This window comes from Mixia osmundae (genome assembly GCF_000708205.1).
Source record: "Mixia osmundae IAM 14324 unplaced genomic scaffold scaffold_6, whole genome shotgun sequence".
Lineage (NCBI taxonomy): Eukaryota > Fungi > Basidiomycota > Mixiomycetes > Mixiales > Mixiaceae > Mixia > Mixia osmundae.
In genome coordinates this window covers 909,669-926,735 of record NW_014575558.1, presented here as the reverse complement: position 1 = coordinate 926,735, position 17,067 = coordinate 909,669, and the positions used below count along the sequence as shown (strand labels likewise).

Sequence of the window (17,067 nt, the reverse complement as noted above, 5' to 3'; positions counted from 1 at the left end):
GCGGACATCATCGGACTCGCCTCCGCACTAGGACAATATACTTACCGTGGGCCTGAACGCGATCAGGACGATTAGTGTCGCTACGCCTTCCAAAGGGATACCGTCACCCCGAACAATGCATGACCTCGCGTCCGGTGTATCGTACTGGCTAGCCACTCTTGGCCCCTTTATCGTTGCTTTGTAAGGAAAATCGCGGCAGTACACGATTTTCGCATCGCCCCAATTCAATCTGCTTCTAGCTATTCCCGCAATACCAGCACATCCTCGAGCCTGGGGGTCATGCGGCACCTTGCACTTCTCTTGTGTCTTTCGACAGTCTGCGCCTTCCCCGGACTCCCTATCCTGCCGCGCGACCGTGGTGACCAGTCACAGGAGTACAGCATGAATATGTCGTACACGGCCAGATGCAGCCGGGACACAGTCTTTGATCCGGCGACAGATGCTTGGTGTTCGTTGTTGCTCTTCTTGCAATCTGTACCAAACATTGACAGGGCCGGTAGCGAGCATCACTATGTTCCTCACGCGGGTCGGAGAGAGGAGGGGCAACCGAGACATTGTCAGAACATGGGTCAGCAATACGGTTCCATGAGCGCATCAGCCTCTCACAGCGCATGCCAGATGAACCCCATTCGAATCGGCTCTTTCGAATTCGAGCCGCAGGAATATCTCGGCCAACCTGACGCGGCAAGATTCAGCTTCACTCTCATCAGGGAATTGACTGGTGCAGAAACGCCCGGGATCACTAGATGCTGTCGTGTCAGTTTCAAGTAAGCAGCTGGTCGTGCGCTCGTTCAATCGCGCCGAGACTGAAAAAGCGACAGCTTTGTGATTCTCATGAGCGTGGATAGACATCAATGGGAATGGGAGGCACCGCAAGTCAACCTCGTTTGCTCCAAAGACTACGAAGGATGTCAGCCCATGGTATTGAGGAGCTACGGTCTCAGAGGCGTGCAACCTTGTCACTCCACACAACTCGATGTCAAGGAGATGAACGCCCCATGCTCGTGGTGCTGGCCATGGAGCTAAGGGTAAGATGCATAAAGGTCAAGCCGCAGTTGCAAGCCAGTCACCAGCTTCAATACGACCAGGTTGATCTGATACAATGCGCGCTCTTGTGCTCTCAAGAGTCGTGATGGATGAAGACGGTCTGTGGTGCATGTACTGCAAGGAATGCGGCGCACTGCACCCTGAAGACCCGCTGAGATGATGTCTGCTAGGACTCGCGCGGGCAGCGTTGCAGCTTCTCAAGCTGGCGTGAGATACCGGTTCAGATTGACCGAGTGACACAGTCAACGCTGACACGTGGCCATTATCTACAGCCCCACCACGTCGGCGCCGGCAATTGACGCTAGCGGCGACACAAAAAGTAGCCTCGATCACCTCGACAGAAGCACACGACTCGACCTTTATCGGGCAGACGGACAGGCGGCCCTCACTCGCTCGACATCTGCCGTCGTCATATCCAAAGTCTGCCCGATAGACGCCCAGCATGCGCCTACTGCTGAGCTCGGCCGCACTGACGGCACTGCTGCATGTCGCTACTGCCCTCGTCGCATCAGACAACACCTATAAGCGAGGGCAGATCCCTGTCGTTGAAGGCGTCATTGGCGGCGTGCCATCGTCTAATGAAGCGGCTACACAAGACCGCTATCTATCCTATGCGTCCACTGCTGCCACACCCAACTACACCGTCTTTAGTAACTATACTGGTGCTTACCAAGGCCTGAAGATTCGCTATATCGTCAACTCTGGGCAGTGTGAGCGCACGCCAGGCGTCAAGGCTGTGTCTGGCTACTTGGACATTGCAACAAACCAGTCCTTGTTCTTTTGGTATTTCGCTAGCCGTCAAGCGCCTGCGTCAGCGCCCACCGTCGCATGGTTCAATGGCAAGTAATCTTACGCAATTTCAGTCCGAATGCTGATGGTCTTCAAGTACAGGCGGACCCGGTTCATCGTCCATGATAGGTCTGTTCCAAGAGAATGGTCCATGTCGCATCACGAACGACTCAAAGAGTCTTGTCAACAACACGCAATCCTGGACCAACGTCGCCAACATGGTCTTCATCGATCAACCCGTCGGTGCGGGCTACAGCTACGGCCAAAATGTCGTCGGCACATCCGCCCAAGCTGCTGCTGCAGTCTACATCGGCCTGCAGCTCCTCTTCCAATCAAATCTTGGCATTCCCCTCAACAGCTTCGGGATTGCAACCGAAAGCTACGGAGGACACTACGGTCCCGTCTTCTCAGCTTTGATCTTGTCCAATAATCAGAAACTGCCTACCGGTGCAGTCAACATTCCCTTGAAATACTTGCTCGTAGGCGACGGCTTGACGAACGGGCTTGTCCAATACCCTGCCTATCCCACGTTTGCAAAGACGAACCCCACGGGACAGCACGTATCAGATGCCACCATCACAAAGGCTAATACGACACTGTACAAGAGTGGCGGCTGCCTCAGTCAGATCGCATCATGTCAATCGAAGCCGAGCAATTCTGTTTGCTCTGCGGCACAGTCCTACTGCAACAACTACGTGCTGAGCCCTCTTGCCGGCAACCAGGACGTCTACTTCTACGCGCTTCCGAGCACGGACCCTTACCCCGCTGATCTGACGCCTTTGCTGACCAACTCGACTTTCATGGCAAGCATTGGCGCTACATCTACTTGGCAGCAAAGCTCGAGTCCAGTCTATTCCAATTTTGCCAGGACGGGCGACTGGATGTACAACAGTTCTCCACAGTTGCAGACCGTCATCAACGCTGGCGTTCGCGTTCACGTTTTCTCGGGCGATAGAGACTATATCCTCAATAGCGTTGGCGTGGAAGCACTCGTCTCAAGTCTATCAACCCAGAGCAGTTCGCTGTACAAATCTGAGAATTTCTCGGCTTGGACGGTCGCAGGACAATCTGCTGGACTGTATAAGAACGCTTTCAGCGGATCTGCAAAGTTTTCGTATCTCCGCCTCTATGGTGCAGGACACGAGGTACCGGCGTACACCTATGGTAAGCTGGCATATGGCCAGGCAGCGCTCAGCATGTTCACACAAGTCATCAAAGGCACTCCAATCACGTCTACGTAACGTCGTCAAGACGATCACGTCACTTCGATATTTCTTCATTGGGACACCAGGAAAAAGCGCTGAAGTCACACAAGCGCATTGTTGCATTATAGAGACACGACTTGATCACCATTGCATCCGAGCTTGGTGGAAATGATAGCTCTTGATGCTGTAGGACGCGTCGCCAACCATCCTAATCCGTGAAAAATCGCTCGTAGCTCCCCTGATCTTGTTCATACCTATCGTCATCTTCCTGTGGTAGTGCCCAACGGTGTACAGATGCGCTGGCTCTATCGATTTGCGAGCCTCCCTCTCCTCTTGTCCTGCTTGCATGGCTGCAAGGCAACCATGAGACCAAGCGACAAATCAGCCAAGCTAGCTGATCCCATCGATATCGACAACAACCCCGCAACCTCTCTGCTGACGAGCAGAGCGCGAAAGGGCACCTTTCAATGTGTCAGGTTGACGGACTGCGATGTCTTGTGCTCCGGCATAGTAGACAATAAGCCATTTGCGGCGCAAGCTAGGAGTCTCAGAGTGACTACTCAGGTCGTGCTCGAAGATGGCGAACTCCACTGCGAAGTGAGTCTGCATATCCATCTCAAGGGAAGTATGGCTTCATCCTCTGATGAGCCCGGTAGAAAGGAGTCGTGGACGCAGCAGAGGCGATCCAATGCGACTTTGACCCGTCCTTATCGGGGCCTGTGATTCCGGATGTCGAAATGCGCGGCACACACCGTATCTGGCATGGTCCTAACGGCCTCAAGCCGTTCGACGTCATCGGCGAGGGCGCAGAGATCATCTCATCGTGCTGTGTACCTACTTGGAGATTTAGAGCTATGGTCAATCCGCCTCGTGAGCGCTGTCCCTGCTCAGCAACCTGATGAACTCACGAATGAACACAGCGCAATACTTTCATTTGCTCGAGACTGACATTTCTATGATCTGCACGCCCTATCAGGGCTTCCATCTATCAGACGGACGAACTTGCGCCCAGATTTTCCCTTCTGGCGCAGTCAGTGTGACAAAATGCTGGCAGCAGATTGGATCCAATTGTGAGGTGAGACCGCGAGCGCGCCTGCCCACCTCGTGCCCAGTCTAGTCGACGCGGGACATCACATCGGTGCAGCCAAGGATGCCAAGTTGCGCAACGCAGACGTACAGTAGATGCAATGCAGTCTTCAGACAGCTCTCATAATAAAGCCAGACCGTGAGCAAGATCGAGCGTGATTTACGCCTTCTTTGCCTTGGCGGCCATCGTGTTCAAGGCTGAGCCGTTCTTGAACCACTCTATCTGACCAGCATTGAATGAGTGAACGAGCGGGACTGCAAAGGGCGAATCAGCAACGTGCCACGAGAGCAGGAACCCAAGGCTCACCCTCTTCGTTCGAGCCCTCCTTGTGCTTAAGTCGCAAGGTAAGCTCAGAGCCTTCAGCGAAGGAGTCGAGGCCTAGGATGTCGACCTTGTCATCATGCTTGACCCTGTATGTCCTCGTCAGCGCTGCAAAGTAGAAAGGGATGGTTCAACGTACTTGTCGTAGTCTGCTGGGTCTTTGAAAGTCAATGCGAGCATGCCTTGCTTCTTCAAGCTGTTGCGAACGTCAGGCGAGCGACAAGGAATACAGAGTGAGCTCACTTGGTCTCGTGAATACGTGCGAAAGATCGGGTGATGACGGCAGCGCCACCAAGGAAGCGAGGCTCAAGAGCGGCATGCTCTCTGCTACTGCCTTCGCCCAAATTCCAATCACCGACGACGACCCACGGAATACCCTTATCTCTATACGAAGCTGCGACTTGGGGGACACCGTCCCACTCGCCCGTGAGCTGGTTGAGGACAGAGTTGGCCTTGTCGTTCGCTTCGTTGATGGCGCCGATGTAGCAGTTTTGGGAGATATTCTCGAGATGGCCTCTGAACTTGAGCCAGGGACCGCCGGCAGAGATGTGATCGGTCGTGCACTTGCCCTTTGCCTTGATCAGCACAGGCGCATCGGTGACATCCTTGCCATTCCACTTGCTAAACGGCTTCAGGAGCTGTAGACGATCCGACTTGGGGTCAACAGCGACCTGGACGCTCTCGCGATCCGCAGGTGGCTCCTGGAAGGTGTTCTCGCCTGGGTCATAGCCGCGAGGGGGGAGCTCCTTGCCGGACGGGTCTGAGAACTTGAACATCTTGCCATCCTTGCCCTTGAGCGAGTCTGTCATCGGGTTGAACGTGAGATCGCCAGCGAAAGCCATCGCGGTCACAATGTCAGGCGAGGCGACGAATGCGCGCGTGGCAGGGTTGGCGTCATTTCTGCCAGTGAAATTACGGTTGTATGATGTGATGATCGAGTTAGCCTCGCCCTTCTGAACATCCTGACGATCCCATTGACCGATGCAAGGACCGCAAGCGTTGGCCAGTACCATGCCGCCAACTCCCTCAAGAACACCCATCTGACCATCTCGCTCGATTGTCGCTCGGATCTGCTCTGATCCGGGTGTGACGGTGAAAGCAGACTTGACAGACAGACCGTGATCAGCTGCCTCTTGGGCAATGGACGCAGAGCGGGACATGTCTTCGTAGGACGAGTTGGTGCAAGAGCCAATGAGGGCAACACGCAGATCTGCGGGCCAGTCGTTCTCCTTGACCGCCGCAGCGAATTTGCTCAATGGCGTGGCAAGATCGGGCGTGTAAGGACCGTTGATGTGAGGCTCAAGCTCGCTGAGGTTGACCTCGATAAGCTCATCATATTGCGCGTTCTCGTCTGGCTTCAGGTTGTGTGCGAAGGAGTTGGCGTACTGAGCGATCGGTGCGCGCTTGGTCGCATTCAGGTAGGCTTCCATTCGCTTGTTGTAGGGGAACATGGAGGTCGTGGCGCCAATCTCTGCGCCCATGTTGCAGATTGTGCCCATGCCCGTTGCAGAGAGTGATTCGACGCCCGGTCCGTGATATTCTACGATGGCACCCGTGCCGCCCTTGACGGTAAGAATGCCAGCGACCTTGAGGATGACGTCTGTCAGATCTGTCAGCTTCGGCATAAGCATAACAGGAAGATGGCTCACCCTTGGGCGTAGTCCAGCCTGAGATGGCGCCTGTAAGCTTGACGCCGATGACCTTGGGGCACTTGAGCTCCCAAGGAATGTCTGACATGACATCGACTGCGTCTGCACCTCCGACACCGACAGCGATCATGCCGAGACCGCCAGCATTGGGAGTGTGAGAATCAGTGCCGATCATCAGACCACCTGGGAATGCGTAATTCTCTGCAAAGGAGATCAGTCTTCTACCCAAACGAACAGACAATGCATTCACGCACCGAGGATGATCTGGTGGATGATGCCCGAGCCTGGCTTCCAGAATCCGATGCCATACTTGGCCGTGGCAGTAGCCAGGAAATCGTAGACTTCCTTATTGATGTCGTTGGCGCGCTTGAGATCGGCTACGCCACCCGTCTGAGCCTCGATGAGATGATCACAGTGGACCGTCGTAGGGACTGCGGCAGTAGGCAGACCGGCAGACATGAATTGCAGTAGAGCCATCTGGGCTGTCGCATCCTGGCAGGCTACTCTGTCGGGGCGCAGTTTGAGGTAAGACGCGCCTCGACGAATGTCGGCATCATGAGGATTGTCCAAATGACCGTAGAGGACCTTTTCGGACAGCGTCAGAGGGCGGTTGAGCCTGGCAGAACCTAGCTTGAGCGGGCACACGAGCACGATATGAGTGGCAAACTTACCGCTGACGAATGACTGCGAGATTGTCCTCGATTCGCTGATAGTTGATGTAGGAGTCCTTCTCAAAGTTGCTCATCGACACCTTTGTGTCACCGATCCTCGAGGCTGCAGTGGCCAGCGTTCGTGCCTGGCTTCCGCATGCCGGCAATGAGCGCTGAACGCGAGCCAGCCTTTGGCTGGTCTTGCTGAGCGAGAGCACCATGTCGCTTGTGCGTAGATTATATGTGGCTCTGCACTGCGCTTGTCAGTACGCTGCATATGCCACTCGCAGTAGGTGAAGTCAGGCACGGAGCGAATGAGCGCTAGCCACCTCGATGTGTGACTCGACTCCTTCTCGTCCGCGGACGAAGTCAGGCAGTAGATGCAGACTTGCACCGAGTGCTATCAAGCTGTCATAAATCTGCTATGTTCACCGAGAATGGACGCCGAGCACGATGAGGTAGACGATAAGTTGATTCGTTGCCTCTCTGGCCTCGGAGCGCATCCGTCGTAGCAAAAGCCACAGACCACCAAGAGGCGAGCAAGCAGTAGAGGAAACTCACATGCGCAGGGATCAAGCCCAGTTCTCTGCGTGAGCCCAAGGCTTTGTCGTCTGCCTCTCTGCTCGACTTTCGGCCGCGAGCGGGTAATTTCGCTCGACCAATCAAATTCGCCAATTTACTACGGAGAAGTCAAATCAGGCCAGGCTCCAGCGCATTCTCGCCCTTGTCGACATGCGCTTCCTCAGCAGCATCCTCCTCGTGTCGTTTGTCCGTTCAGTCACTTGTCCTCCCAGCCAGCAACAGCTGTACTGCCTTGCCTTGCGCACATGCACAGCCATACTGGCCATCGAAGAGCCTACCGGCGAGCGATTTGGCGCGACACTCATCAATGATCATGATGCACTCTTTTCGGTCAACATGGAAGAAGAGATCACCTGCGTACGACGTGTGGACTTTGAACAAGCGGACGCTGAGCACGCGGAGCAGACACAGATTCAAGGGGAACCCATCGCCAACTTCAGATGCATCGTCCTCGCCGAAACAGCAACGCCGACAGGTTCTCCGCTTTGATGACCGTTGGCCGATAAGTGTTCACATGATCGGCACACAGGCCAAAGCTATCGACTTGCTTCCGGACGGGAAATGTCGATTGTCTCGGCAGATGGCCCTATCGTGGAAGGCGTCACGCCAACAAAGTCACAAATGATCCAGCAGTGCTGCTCAGGCCATCAATTCGCTAGATTCGCCGTCGATCGTCCAGATAGTACGTATCACATTCTTGAGCAGCCGTAGCCGCGTTAGACGATGCTTATAAGACCGCGTTCAGCCATGTTCAAGAGGCTTCGGCCTGATTTTGCTGTCGTGTGCGACCCAGCTTCGCCGCAGTTCTACCTGCGAGCTGACTGTCAACATTACTTCCCTCAGAGCGGCAGTAAGCCTTTCGCATGTTGCACGTACGGGAACTCACACGGCGCTGCAGTCATTTACAACGCGATAGCAGGTTTGTTCGACTCTTGCAAAATCACTACGGAACGAAGATACGGCTCGCGCTGCTACTGGCATGACCGCCTCGGTGCGAACTCGTCGCTTCCTCTCCGAAGTACCAATGCATAGCTGCTACAGTACCTGGGGAGGATTCGGCACCGGCCATTCGCATCTTTCGTGCCTCGTCCCGAACAAAGATGGACAGGGCATCCGGGTGACTGGTTGCTAGCGCTTCAGCTCGCATCGTTGGTTACAGGGTCGCATCGGCTGGTCGCCACACGAGTCTGTTACATCGTCGATCGAGGGTATCGTAGAGGACGAGGATCAAGCGCACACACTGTCGCTGATGACTTTGCGGAATAATGATGCTTTGACGTTTGCGCGCGTGCGCGCCAGTCGCGCATCGCCCTTCATCGGTTCATCACACAGCAATGTAGCTCGGCTGCGGCAGGCCGACACTCCCCGTTCTGGTTCGCCGTTTAATACATGTGCAGCGACTCCATCGATGCGATAAATTGCTTTGCTTTTCGCACTTCATGACACGGATGTGTTGTTTAAAGAGAAATCTACCGGCAACCGAGTAAGATCTTCGGTCTGGCAAATCTCAGAGTGGTGTTGCTGCAGTCGCTTATAGTGCGGGAGGACTGTTCGATCCTTGCAGAATGAATGTGCTCCCGCTGCTGCAGGCACGGCGTGATCTCCTTGTCGCAAGCTGATCAGCTTCTCTCGGTCGGAAAAACAATTGCATAGCCCTTATTGTACTTGCGGAGGGTTTCTTACCGGCCAGTGACATCTCTTGCGCTGCGTGCCTAGCAAAGGTGCGCAATTTCCCTCTACTGCTTCGCAGACAGGATCTGGGTCCGAGACAGGGAACAACTCCGAGCACTTCCACAGAGACACTTTTGCGGATGTGGCTCTGCAGATCAAGCGGAATACGGGCGGCGTGTGACCGAAAGTGCCTGCGAGCACAGTTCAGATGCAACGTTCTCGACCTTTCGTCGACTTACGAGCATTGAAGTAGAACTCTGTCTGTACCGACCAAGCGAGCGTGCAGCAGTTGCGAAGCATCTCCTCGACGATCCCGTTGTCGCTCTCTGCCGTCATGACCTTGCCAAAATCTTCCTGCATCCTCACTTTCCAGAGGTCACTGCCCTCCCAGGCTGGTCCGCCCAGGCAAGCGGGAGTCCATGGCTGATTCGGTTCATACTGTCTATATCGTGAGCTTGTGCGTCTTTGATGTGGAGAGGAAGGTCTCACTGTACAGGATGGGTACGGATTGCCATGAGCGTCCTCCATATTGAGACGGACTCTGAACAACGAATTGTCAATAATGCTGGTCGTCTCGAAAGGGCTTGGGTACGGCACTCCAATTCGGTCGTAAGACCCCTTGCAAACGACACGACAAGTAGGCACAGCCACACAGAAGGTGGACGTTTCTTTGCAGAATACTTCAGCCGTGAAAGCGACCAAGAGGCTTCCGAGCGCCGTGAGAATGTGGATCATGATCATGCCAAATTTTCACGAATCGGCGCAAGGAGGATCGAGAGGAGGAATGGCGATGCCCGAGACTGTTCTGCATCGCGGCAACAGCACCTCTCCGCGTGACTGGTTGCTAGCGCTTCAGCTCGCATCGTTGGCAACGACTCACGTCATGTCAGTCGATCTCGAATAGTCCCACATCGTTCAGATTGAGCTGATATGGACGAAGAGGATAGATGCACGCAGATTGCCGATGCTGACTTCGCGGGATATTGCATGCTTTCGTCGCGCTCACTGCCGGCATTTATTGCTGACACGTGTCAACTGCCATATGGACTGACACATGATCAAGCGCGCCTCTTTAAACAACAATAAATCCTCATCTGCTCCGGCCAAAACTTGGTCACACCACCTTTCATCATCGCTGCCTTATCCATACGCATCAGATGCACTATCTCGCTCTTTGCACATGCATGTCCATACCGGCCATTGTGCATCCTATCAATGAGCGATTTGGCACCACACTTATCAATGGTCAAGATGCACGCGTGCATTTGCCATGAACGAACAAATCACTTCTGTACGAGCTTGCGAGCTCATTAGAGGGCTGCTGCGGACGTGAGACACACGCAAGTGGAAGGAGCCCCATCGGCATATTTCAACTGCATCTTCCGAAACAGCGAGAACAACAGGCCCTCGCATGCTGCACGCTGCTTCATGCATTCCGCTAACGTTGAGGGTCAGGTAAAAGCTCTCACCTTGCTGCCGGGCGCGGGGACGAAGCATTCCGGCAGAGGGTTCTTTATTGGAAGGCGTCGATTCGACAAATCACAATGAATCGATCGATCAACGCTACTCTGGCCATCATTCTGCCAGGTTCCTGGTGATACATCCGGATGATCTTCTGTCGGCGTTACATACGAGCTCAGAATGGCATTCACAGCCATACCCCTGAAGTTTCGGCCTGAGTTCGCAGTCGTATGCGACCCGAATCGTCGCAGTTCTACCCGCGAGCTGATTGTCTTAAAAAGCTGCTTCCCTGCAGACGGCGATATGCCTTTCGAGCCTTGTCGGCTCAGATGATGCTGCAGTCGCTTATCTCATCGCGCAGTATCACTAATCGAGTTTGGCATGAACACTGCAATTAGATATGCCTCCAGCTGTTACTCTCGTAGCCGCCTTGGTGCGAGCTCGTCATCTTGTTTGCTCTCGAAAGAATGCATGCTTGGCTGCTACTGTATCTGAGGAGACACAGACACCGGCCATTTGCATTGCTTTTTCCTCGTGCCAAGCATGGGAGCACAGGTGCCCTCAACCGCTCTGCAGATGGGGTCTGGGTCCGAGACAGGAAACATGTCCGAGCACTTCCAGAGGGATATCTTTTCAGATGAACCCCTGCAGATCAAGCTGAACAAGGGCGGCGTGTGACCGAAAGTGCCTGCGAACACATTTGAGATGCGACGTGCTCGAACTTCCATCAACTTACGAGCATTGAAGTAGAACTCTGTCTTTACCGACCAAACGAGCGTGCAGCAGTTGCGAAGCATCTCTTCGACGATCCCGTTATCGCTCTCCGCCTTCATCACCTGACCAAAGTCTTCCTGAAGTCTCACTTTCCAAAGGTCACTTCCATCCGGTTCTGGCTCGCCGAGGCAAGCGGGTGTCCACGGCTGATCCGGTTCTTTCTGCATGTGTCATGAGCGCGTGCACGTTCGTATCGAAGGGAACGTCCTGACTGTACAGGATGCGTACGGAACGCCGCGAGCGGTCACCCTGTTCAGACGGATCCTGAACATCGAATTGTCGATGACGCTGGTCGTCTTGTAAGGGCTCGCGTAGGGCACGCCGATACGATCGAAAGACCCCGTGCAGGTGACAGAACAAGCTGGCACTGCCAGACAAAAGCCGGACGACTTGTTGTCAAGAACTTGGGCCGTAACACCGACCGACAGTGCTATGAGTGTCGCGAGCATACGAAGCATGTTGACGCCAAGGTCTGACCAATTGGCGCAAACAGAATCGAGAGGAGGGTTGACGATGTCCGAGACCGTCTCCTATCGCGACAACAGCACCTCTCCGGGTGACTGGTCGCTAGCACGCTAGCGCTTCAGCTCGCATTCTTGGCTACGAGCGACGTATCAGCAGATTACATGGAGCCGGTCCTGATGCATTGTCGAATAAAGCTGTCGCGGAGGAGAGGATCATGCTCGCAGGCGTATGATAAATCTGCGGGGTAATGTCGTCGCAGGCTGAAGCACTATTCACGCATCGCGCTCAGTAAACGACGTCCCGAATTTCATCGGCTACAGCCGACAATCGCTGTCCCAACTCCCCATGCATCGTTCGCCTCGTTGATATGCAGCATCTTCATTGAAGCGAACGCAAGCGCCCATACTTGAACCTCCGGGGAAAGGGAGCCTTGTCGCTCCTCGGCCTAGCTGTCGAACAGCAGGCGCCAGTAGGCGCGACCAAACCTGATCTGGGACTCATTTCTGTTGCGAGAGGCATGGAAACCCAGTGGGAACCAAGGACTGCATCAATAGCCTCTCAGCAACTGGGGCCAATGGCGCAAAACAGCGACAGTCTCATTCTCGAGGTTTCATGAGCTCTGCAGCACTTCACGAGCTCGTAGCGCCGTGTTCGCACCCTTTGTGACATGAAGCGTCGTTGTCCTGGCCAGATCGATGCATGACTACTCTTGCGGACTGGGTCCCTCCGGGGACTGCGGCCAAACGCAGCCGCCTGCGGCTCTGGATGACCTGGTCATCATGGGCGCACATGTGTTCTCGGATGGGCTGCATTCGGCCGAGTCAATCATCGTAGGAAACATCTCAGCGCAAGTCCACAGAAAGACCTTCTTCTGAGATCCCTCACATCGCAATTTGAGCACAGGAGACTTGATCTCATGATCGCCTACAATCAGCGCGATCGCAGATCAGCCAACCGTCGACAATGAAGCAAGTGAGGTCGCACGTGAGTTGAATGCGAATGCGAAAGCGGTGGACCAGACGAGGTGACAACATTGGCGAGCCATCTCCTCGGCGATCCCGTTCTTGCTCTCTACTTCCACCTGGGCGTCCATAGGAGCGTAGTGAGCCGTGACGTCCCATATATCGAGGTACATTCTTGGCCGGCCCATACACTCAGGAGTCCAAGGCTGCCCAGACTCTGACTATCCGTCATCTTTAGCGCAAGTCATCGAGCCTGCTGCTTGAGGAAACTCACGAGGCACGACACTGCGGGCAACCCTCTTCTGTTCGCTTGTGTCAGACGAATGCGGAACATGGTCTTGTCGATGACGCTGGTAGAAGTATAGCTGCTTGGCCAGGGAAGACCAGCCTCAAATTCGCCCTCGCACTTGATGGCACATGAAGCGACCGCAATGCAAAACTCTGCCAGGTTCTTGCTGGCAACACAGGCGACCAGCGCAAGCCAGAGGATGCGATTCATCTTCTCTCGCGAGACCACATGAAGAGCTTCTGCGGCGTATCGGACACGAGAGGAGCTAAAGACTATCTCAGCGTGGCAACCTGACGCGTGCAACGTCAGTACCACCAAACGCTCATCTCTCTGCATTGAGGCGTCATAGTCAACTAGAGATCGCCCGTCCTCGCCATTGACACTGTTCTTTCGAGTAAAACTCCTTCGTGTAAACGCAGTCGTGTGACGGCACACAAGGAGTCGCCGAAAAGCTGGCGAAGTAGTCTCGGCAGTGCTTGTCCGTGCCTGCGACTGGACGATCGTTTCCGGAACAGACGACTTGGGTTCGCGGTCGTCCGAACGGGATCTCACCTGGATTACGCATGAGCAATTCGATGGGAACAGAGCTCTGAGTAATACCCACTTGTCGTCCAGATGTATTTGAACTGATAGTCACGTACGACAGCACAGCAAGCATTCATCGCCAGTCGTATATCATCCGGCGCATCGAACTGAGTATACGCTCCTTTGACGATCATGACCTCCCATTGAATTGTACTTGGCAACCGGAGGGTGACTATGCCAGTACAGCTAGGCGCCGGTAGCTGTTGATTGGGTGGATTGAGCTTGCAATCGACGATAGGTGCACTTTGTCGATCCGCCATGCGCACTTTGATCAACGTGTTCCGATGCGGCGCTCGAGCGGTAAAAGGTATCGTCGTGATCCCGGCGTCATAGTCTCCTGCGCATTCTGCTGGGCAGCCGGACATGCCAATGCAGACATAGCGAGTTGGATGTCGATTGGGAGCTTCGATCAAGGTAGGCGCAATGACAAAGAGCCAGAGCACGACAAACAGAGACATTGCTTGGCGCGAGAAAGCGATGGAAAGCGAGAAACCCGATTTGGCTATCGTGCGAAACAAGGAGCCGGGCGTAAGCTGACTAGAGAGTCAAGGTTGGAAGCCTAGAGAGAAGCTTTGATGGTGCAACAGTGGCGTTTGGACACTGGCTGCAGCGACAGCTCAAATTTATCTCAGGAGAGGCGCGACGTTTTGCAGCGTTGCCTCGTACTGACTTGAAGATAGGTGCTCGTTTGAGGGGGAAAGGTCTCTATTAGCTGCGCAAACACAACACCTGCGCGCGCAGAGCGACTGCCCAGCAGTAGACTTGCGACTGATATGGCATAGCTGCGCTGCGAACCCGATTACTCCTGAGGAATCCAGAAGACGGTATCGACGCGATAGCCATCGATTCTCAGCATGGGCGAATTCATCTGTGATCTCGACGGTCAACAACGGCAATATAAGCAAGTGGTGGGTGCACTTACACTGATCGGCGAGCCGTTGTACATCGGGGATTTCAATGCATAACGCTCATCCGAATAACTGCCGGGGCCAATGAGCAGACCGAGTCGGAAGCTGAACATTCTGCCATACACCCTGCCGTAAACTGCAGGACAGGAAATGGTCGGACAATCAGTCCGAGTGTCTATCACGAGAGGGACAGGACTTGCGCGTAAAGGCATTCCACTCGCCAAACAGAGTCGGCTCGGTGTAGTCAAGCGAGGCGTGCCAGGTAGATGCACTGCTTGTGCCCGAGAACTGATCGAGAAATGCATGCTGCGGTATGTCAGTCGGGTTTAAGGGCGCGTCCGCATTGCCATCAGCGTACGTTATTAGGATCAACCGTAATGGTGAAGCCCAGCGTGCCAAATATGATCGGAACGTCGTATGGGAGCGTGAATTCGAGCGTGGCCGTATGCTCCCCGGTGACGAGGCGTTTCTCATACTTGACGGGCGAGCACGCTACCGCGAGAGCACCAAGCGCGAACAGGAGCTTTCCGAGCATGTTGTTGCGCGTAGAAAAGTGAGCGCCGCCAAGACGACGGATGCGCAAGAATAGTATGTGTCATGATGCATCACAGAGTGACGCATTGCGTCTGATCGTCGTACGGGAGTCAATGCCATGAGAACTGCGAACAGGAACGCCCAGAACATGCGCTGGTCTGTGAGCGTAGTCGCTGGCTTCCTTGCAGTGGTTGCGGTGGCACTGCCCGATGGATTCAAACATACGTGCATCAAGATGTCCGATTGCTGGCTCCGCTGCTCTGGCCAAGTGGGACTGCTTGCCTACAACCTTCAGTTGATGCATCAGCGCACCATGGTCAAGGTGCTCGTCAAGCCGAACTTGCAAAGCGCAGAGTGTCTAGTGCGTTTGCGCAGACCGAACGGAGATGTGCTGATCTAATTTGCCATGTAGCCAGGAACCAAGACATCCGACCAGATCGCTTGCACGTTCCACCTCCTTTCATTCGATCCGGCGAAATTGGAAATAGGAATCACCGGCGTACGAGATATGATAGGCGGACATGACGCGCAGGAGCCAACCATCATCAGCGGCTTGGGTATACTCTCCACAGGCATGTTCGACGGAGCTGATTACATGTCATGTAGCCGCACCTATCGTCAGCACTTGCTGCAAGGCACAGCTTGCCTTCACAGGAGTCGTATTGCCACTTTCGGGTCCGTGTGATCAGAGCGGGCGAAGATAGGCTGACGCATAGATAAGGCATCTTCCAGCGTGAAGCGACAGCAGTCGGTGTCGCTTGTGGCTCCAAAGCAGACGAAGTCGTGCCGTATTTCGATGGAAAGACTTGCAAGGACTTTTTCGACGAGCCGCAGTACGTAGGTACTTGCGAAATACAGCTCGTGCCGGGTCGAATGGGCAGCTGCAACGTGTTGAACGCGAGCAAACGGGAGAACGAAAGATGTCGATACGATTAGTCTGTGCCTATGTACCGCGCTGTTTTGATCGTAATTCCATCTTCCGGCGCATCAAACTCTGGATGGACTCTTTTGGCGATCGTGACCTCCCATTCGATTATGCTCTGCAATCGAGGGACCACTAGGCCAGTGCGGATGGGCCCCGGTTTCCATTCGACGCCGGACACGACAAATAGAGACACAGCCTAGCGCAAGAAACCGATCAAAAGCGAGCCGCAGGTCTGGCGCTTGTGCGAGACCAAGCAGCTTGGCGCAACTCGACCAGCATGTCAGGAGCCTGGAGCTTGAAGAAAAGCTTTGACAGCAGATTGTTGCGGGTAGAAAAGTGAGCGCCGCCAAGACGACAGATGCGCGAGACCAACATGTCTCATGAAGCATCACAGAGCGACGAGTTGCATTCTGTCCCTAGGTTGGACTGTTCTGTCCCTAGGTTGGACTGTTATGGTAGCCTTGGAACGTGGACGATCAAGGCATGCGCTGGCCCTTCGTACTGATCACGAGCGTCTTGTCATCTGTGGCTGCATTGCCCGATGGCTTTCGGTACACGTGCATCAAGATGTCAGATTGCTGGCTCCGATGCTCTGGCAGAGTGGGCGTGCTGAGCTACGACCTCCAATTGCTGCACAAACGCACTCTGGTCAAAGTAGTCGTCGGAAGGGATCTACTGGGCGCAGAGTGTACAGTAAATGTTTTCGCCAAGCTTGGTGTGATTTAGCTCATCTCGTGTGTACAACAGCCTGGAACGAGGGATTCTGAACCGATCGGTTGCACGTTCCATCTGCTTTCGCTCGATCCGACCAAACTTGAGATAGGTATCACTGGCGTCCGAAAGCTGACTGGCGGAAGTTATGAAGAGCACCCGACCATCATGAGCGGCTACGGTATATCCACGAGAGACAGATTCGACGGAGCTGATCTCTTCTTGCATAGCCGCACCCATTGTGAGCGCTTGTTGCACGGCACAACTTGCATTCACAGGAATCGTACTGCCACTTTCAGGTTCGCAAAGCCTGTGAAAGCGATGCAATCCTGACGATGCACGAATAGGCAAATTCGAGCGCGAAAGTCTGGCGGTCGGCGTCGCTTGTGGCTCTGAACCGGACAAAATCGTGCCTCGCTTTGACGGCAAGACTTGCAAAGACTTTTTCGACG

At 54.4% G+C, this 17,067-nt stretch overlaps 9 protein-coding genes across 9 annotated transcripts; 5 read left to right on the top strand and 4 right to left on the bottom strand.

The window, feature by feature from the left end:
• The first annotated feature begins 138 nt into the window (after positions 1-138).
• Positions 139-1,294, top strand: L969DRAFT_508946 (uncharacterized protein). Its single transcript, XM_014712158.1, has 5 exons — positions 139-448; positions 501-568; positions 619-767; positions 822-1,145; positions 1,218-1,294. Exons 1-4 carry the CDS (start codon positions 280-282, stop codon positions 1,024-1,026), a joined length of 591 nt encoding a protein of 196 aa, XP_014567644.1. The 5' UTR covers positions 139-279; the 3' UTR covers positions 1,027-1,145; positions 1,218-1,294.
• Positions 1,295-1,489: 195 nt separating this feature from the next.
• L969DRAFT_95229 (uncharacterized protein) lies at positions 1,490-3,077 on the top strand (the record flags this gene model as incomplete). The annotated part of the gene is made up of 2 exons (XM_014712157.1): positions 1,490-1,886; positions 1,939-3,077. The coding sequence occupies 2 exons, from the start codon at positions 1,490-1,492 to the stop codon at positions 3,075-3,077; spliced, it is 1,536 nt and encodes a 511-aa protein (XP_014567643.1).
• Positions 3,078-3,404: 327 nt separating this feature from the next.
• On the top strand, positions 3,405-4,286 carry L969DRAFT_50113 (uncharacterized protein; the record flags this gene model as incomplete). The annotated part of the gene is made up of 3 exons (XM_014712156.1): positions 3,405-3,638; positions 3,698-3,871; positions 4,224-4,286. 3 exons carry the CDS (start codon positions 3,405-3,407, stop codon positions 4,284-4,286), a joined length of 471 nt encoding a protein of 156 aa, XP_014567642.1.
• A 1-nt stretch (position 4,287) lies between these two features.
• Positions 4,288-6,969, bottom strand: L969DRAFT_49831 (uncharacterized protein; the record flags this gene model as incomplete). The annotated part of the gene is made up of 7 exons (XM_014712155.1): positions 4,288-4,382; positions 4,435-4,538; positions 4,589-4,645; positions 4,693-6,049; positions 6,099-6,299; positions 6,353-6,714; positions 6,770-6,969. The coding sequence occupies 7 exons, from the start codon at positions 6,967-6,969 to the stop codon at positions 4,288-4,290; spliced, it is 2,376 nt and encodes a 791-aa protein (XP_014567641.1).
• Positions 6,970-7,666: 697 nt separating this feature from the next.
• Positions 7,667-8,362, top strand: L969DRAFT_50235 (uncharacterized protein; the record flags this gene model as incomplete). The annotated part of the gene is made up of 5 exons (XM_014712154.1): positions 7,667-7,687; positions 7,736-7,805; positions 7,860-8,012; positions 8,076-8,180; positions 8,229-8,362. The coding sequence occupies 5 exons, from the start codon at positions 7,667-7,669 to the stop codon at positions 8,360-8,362; spliced, it is 483 nt and encodes a 160-aa protein (XP_014567640.1).
• A 312-nt stretch (positions 8,363-8,674) lies between these two features.
• L969DRAFT_508693 (uncharacterized protein) lies at positions 8,675-9,992 on the bottom strand. Its single transcript, XM_014712153.1, has 3 exons — positions 9,491-9,992; positions 9,241-9,439; positions 8,675-9,192 (listed from the first exon to the last, which is right to left on the bottom strand). Exons 1-3 carry the CDS (start codon positions 9,740-9,742, stop codon positions 8,987-8,989), a joined length of 657 nt encoding a protein of 218 aa, XP_014567639.1. The 5' UTR covers positions 9,743-9,992; the 3' UTR covers positions 8,675-8,986.
• Positions 9,993-10,944: 952 nt separating this feature from the next.
• On the bottom strand, positions 10,945-11,694 carry L969DRAFT_49961 (uncharacterized protein; the record flags this gene model as incomplete). Its single annotated transcript, XM_014712152.1, has 3 exons — positions 10,945-11,150; positions 11,199-11,397; positions 11,449-11,694. 3 exons carry the CDS (start codon positions 11,692-11,694, stop codon positions 10,945-10,947), a joined length of 651 nt encoding a protein of 216 aa, XP_014567638.1.
• Positions 11,695-12,404: 710 nt separating this feature from the next.
• On the bottom strand, positions 12,405-14,980 carry L969DRAFT_95222 (uncharacterized protein; the record flags this gene model as incomplete). The annotated part of the gene is made up of 9 exons (XM_014712151.1): positions 12,405-12,625; positions 12,686-12,884; positions 12,938-13,224; positions 13,334-13,504; positions 13,557-14,074; positions 14,341-14,405; positions 14,460-14,581; positions 14,646-14,751; positions 14,804-14,980. 9 exons carry the CDS (start codon positions 14,978-14,980, stop codon positions 12,405-12,407), a joined length of 1,866 nt encoding a protein of 621 aa, XP_014567637.1.
• A 147-nt stretch (positions 14,981-15,127) lies between these two features.
• On the top strand, positions 15,128-15,915 carry L969DRAFT_95221 (uncharacterized protein; the record flags this gene model as incomplete). Its single annotated transcript, XM_014712150.1, has 3 exons — positions 15,128-15,340; positions 15,392-15,581; positions 15,701-15,915. The coding sequence occupies 3 exons, from the start codon at positions 15,128-15,130 to the stop codon at positions 15,913-15,915; spliced, it is 618 nt and encodes a 205-aa protein (XP_014567636.1).
• Positions 15,916-17,067: the final 1,152 nt, after the last annotated feature.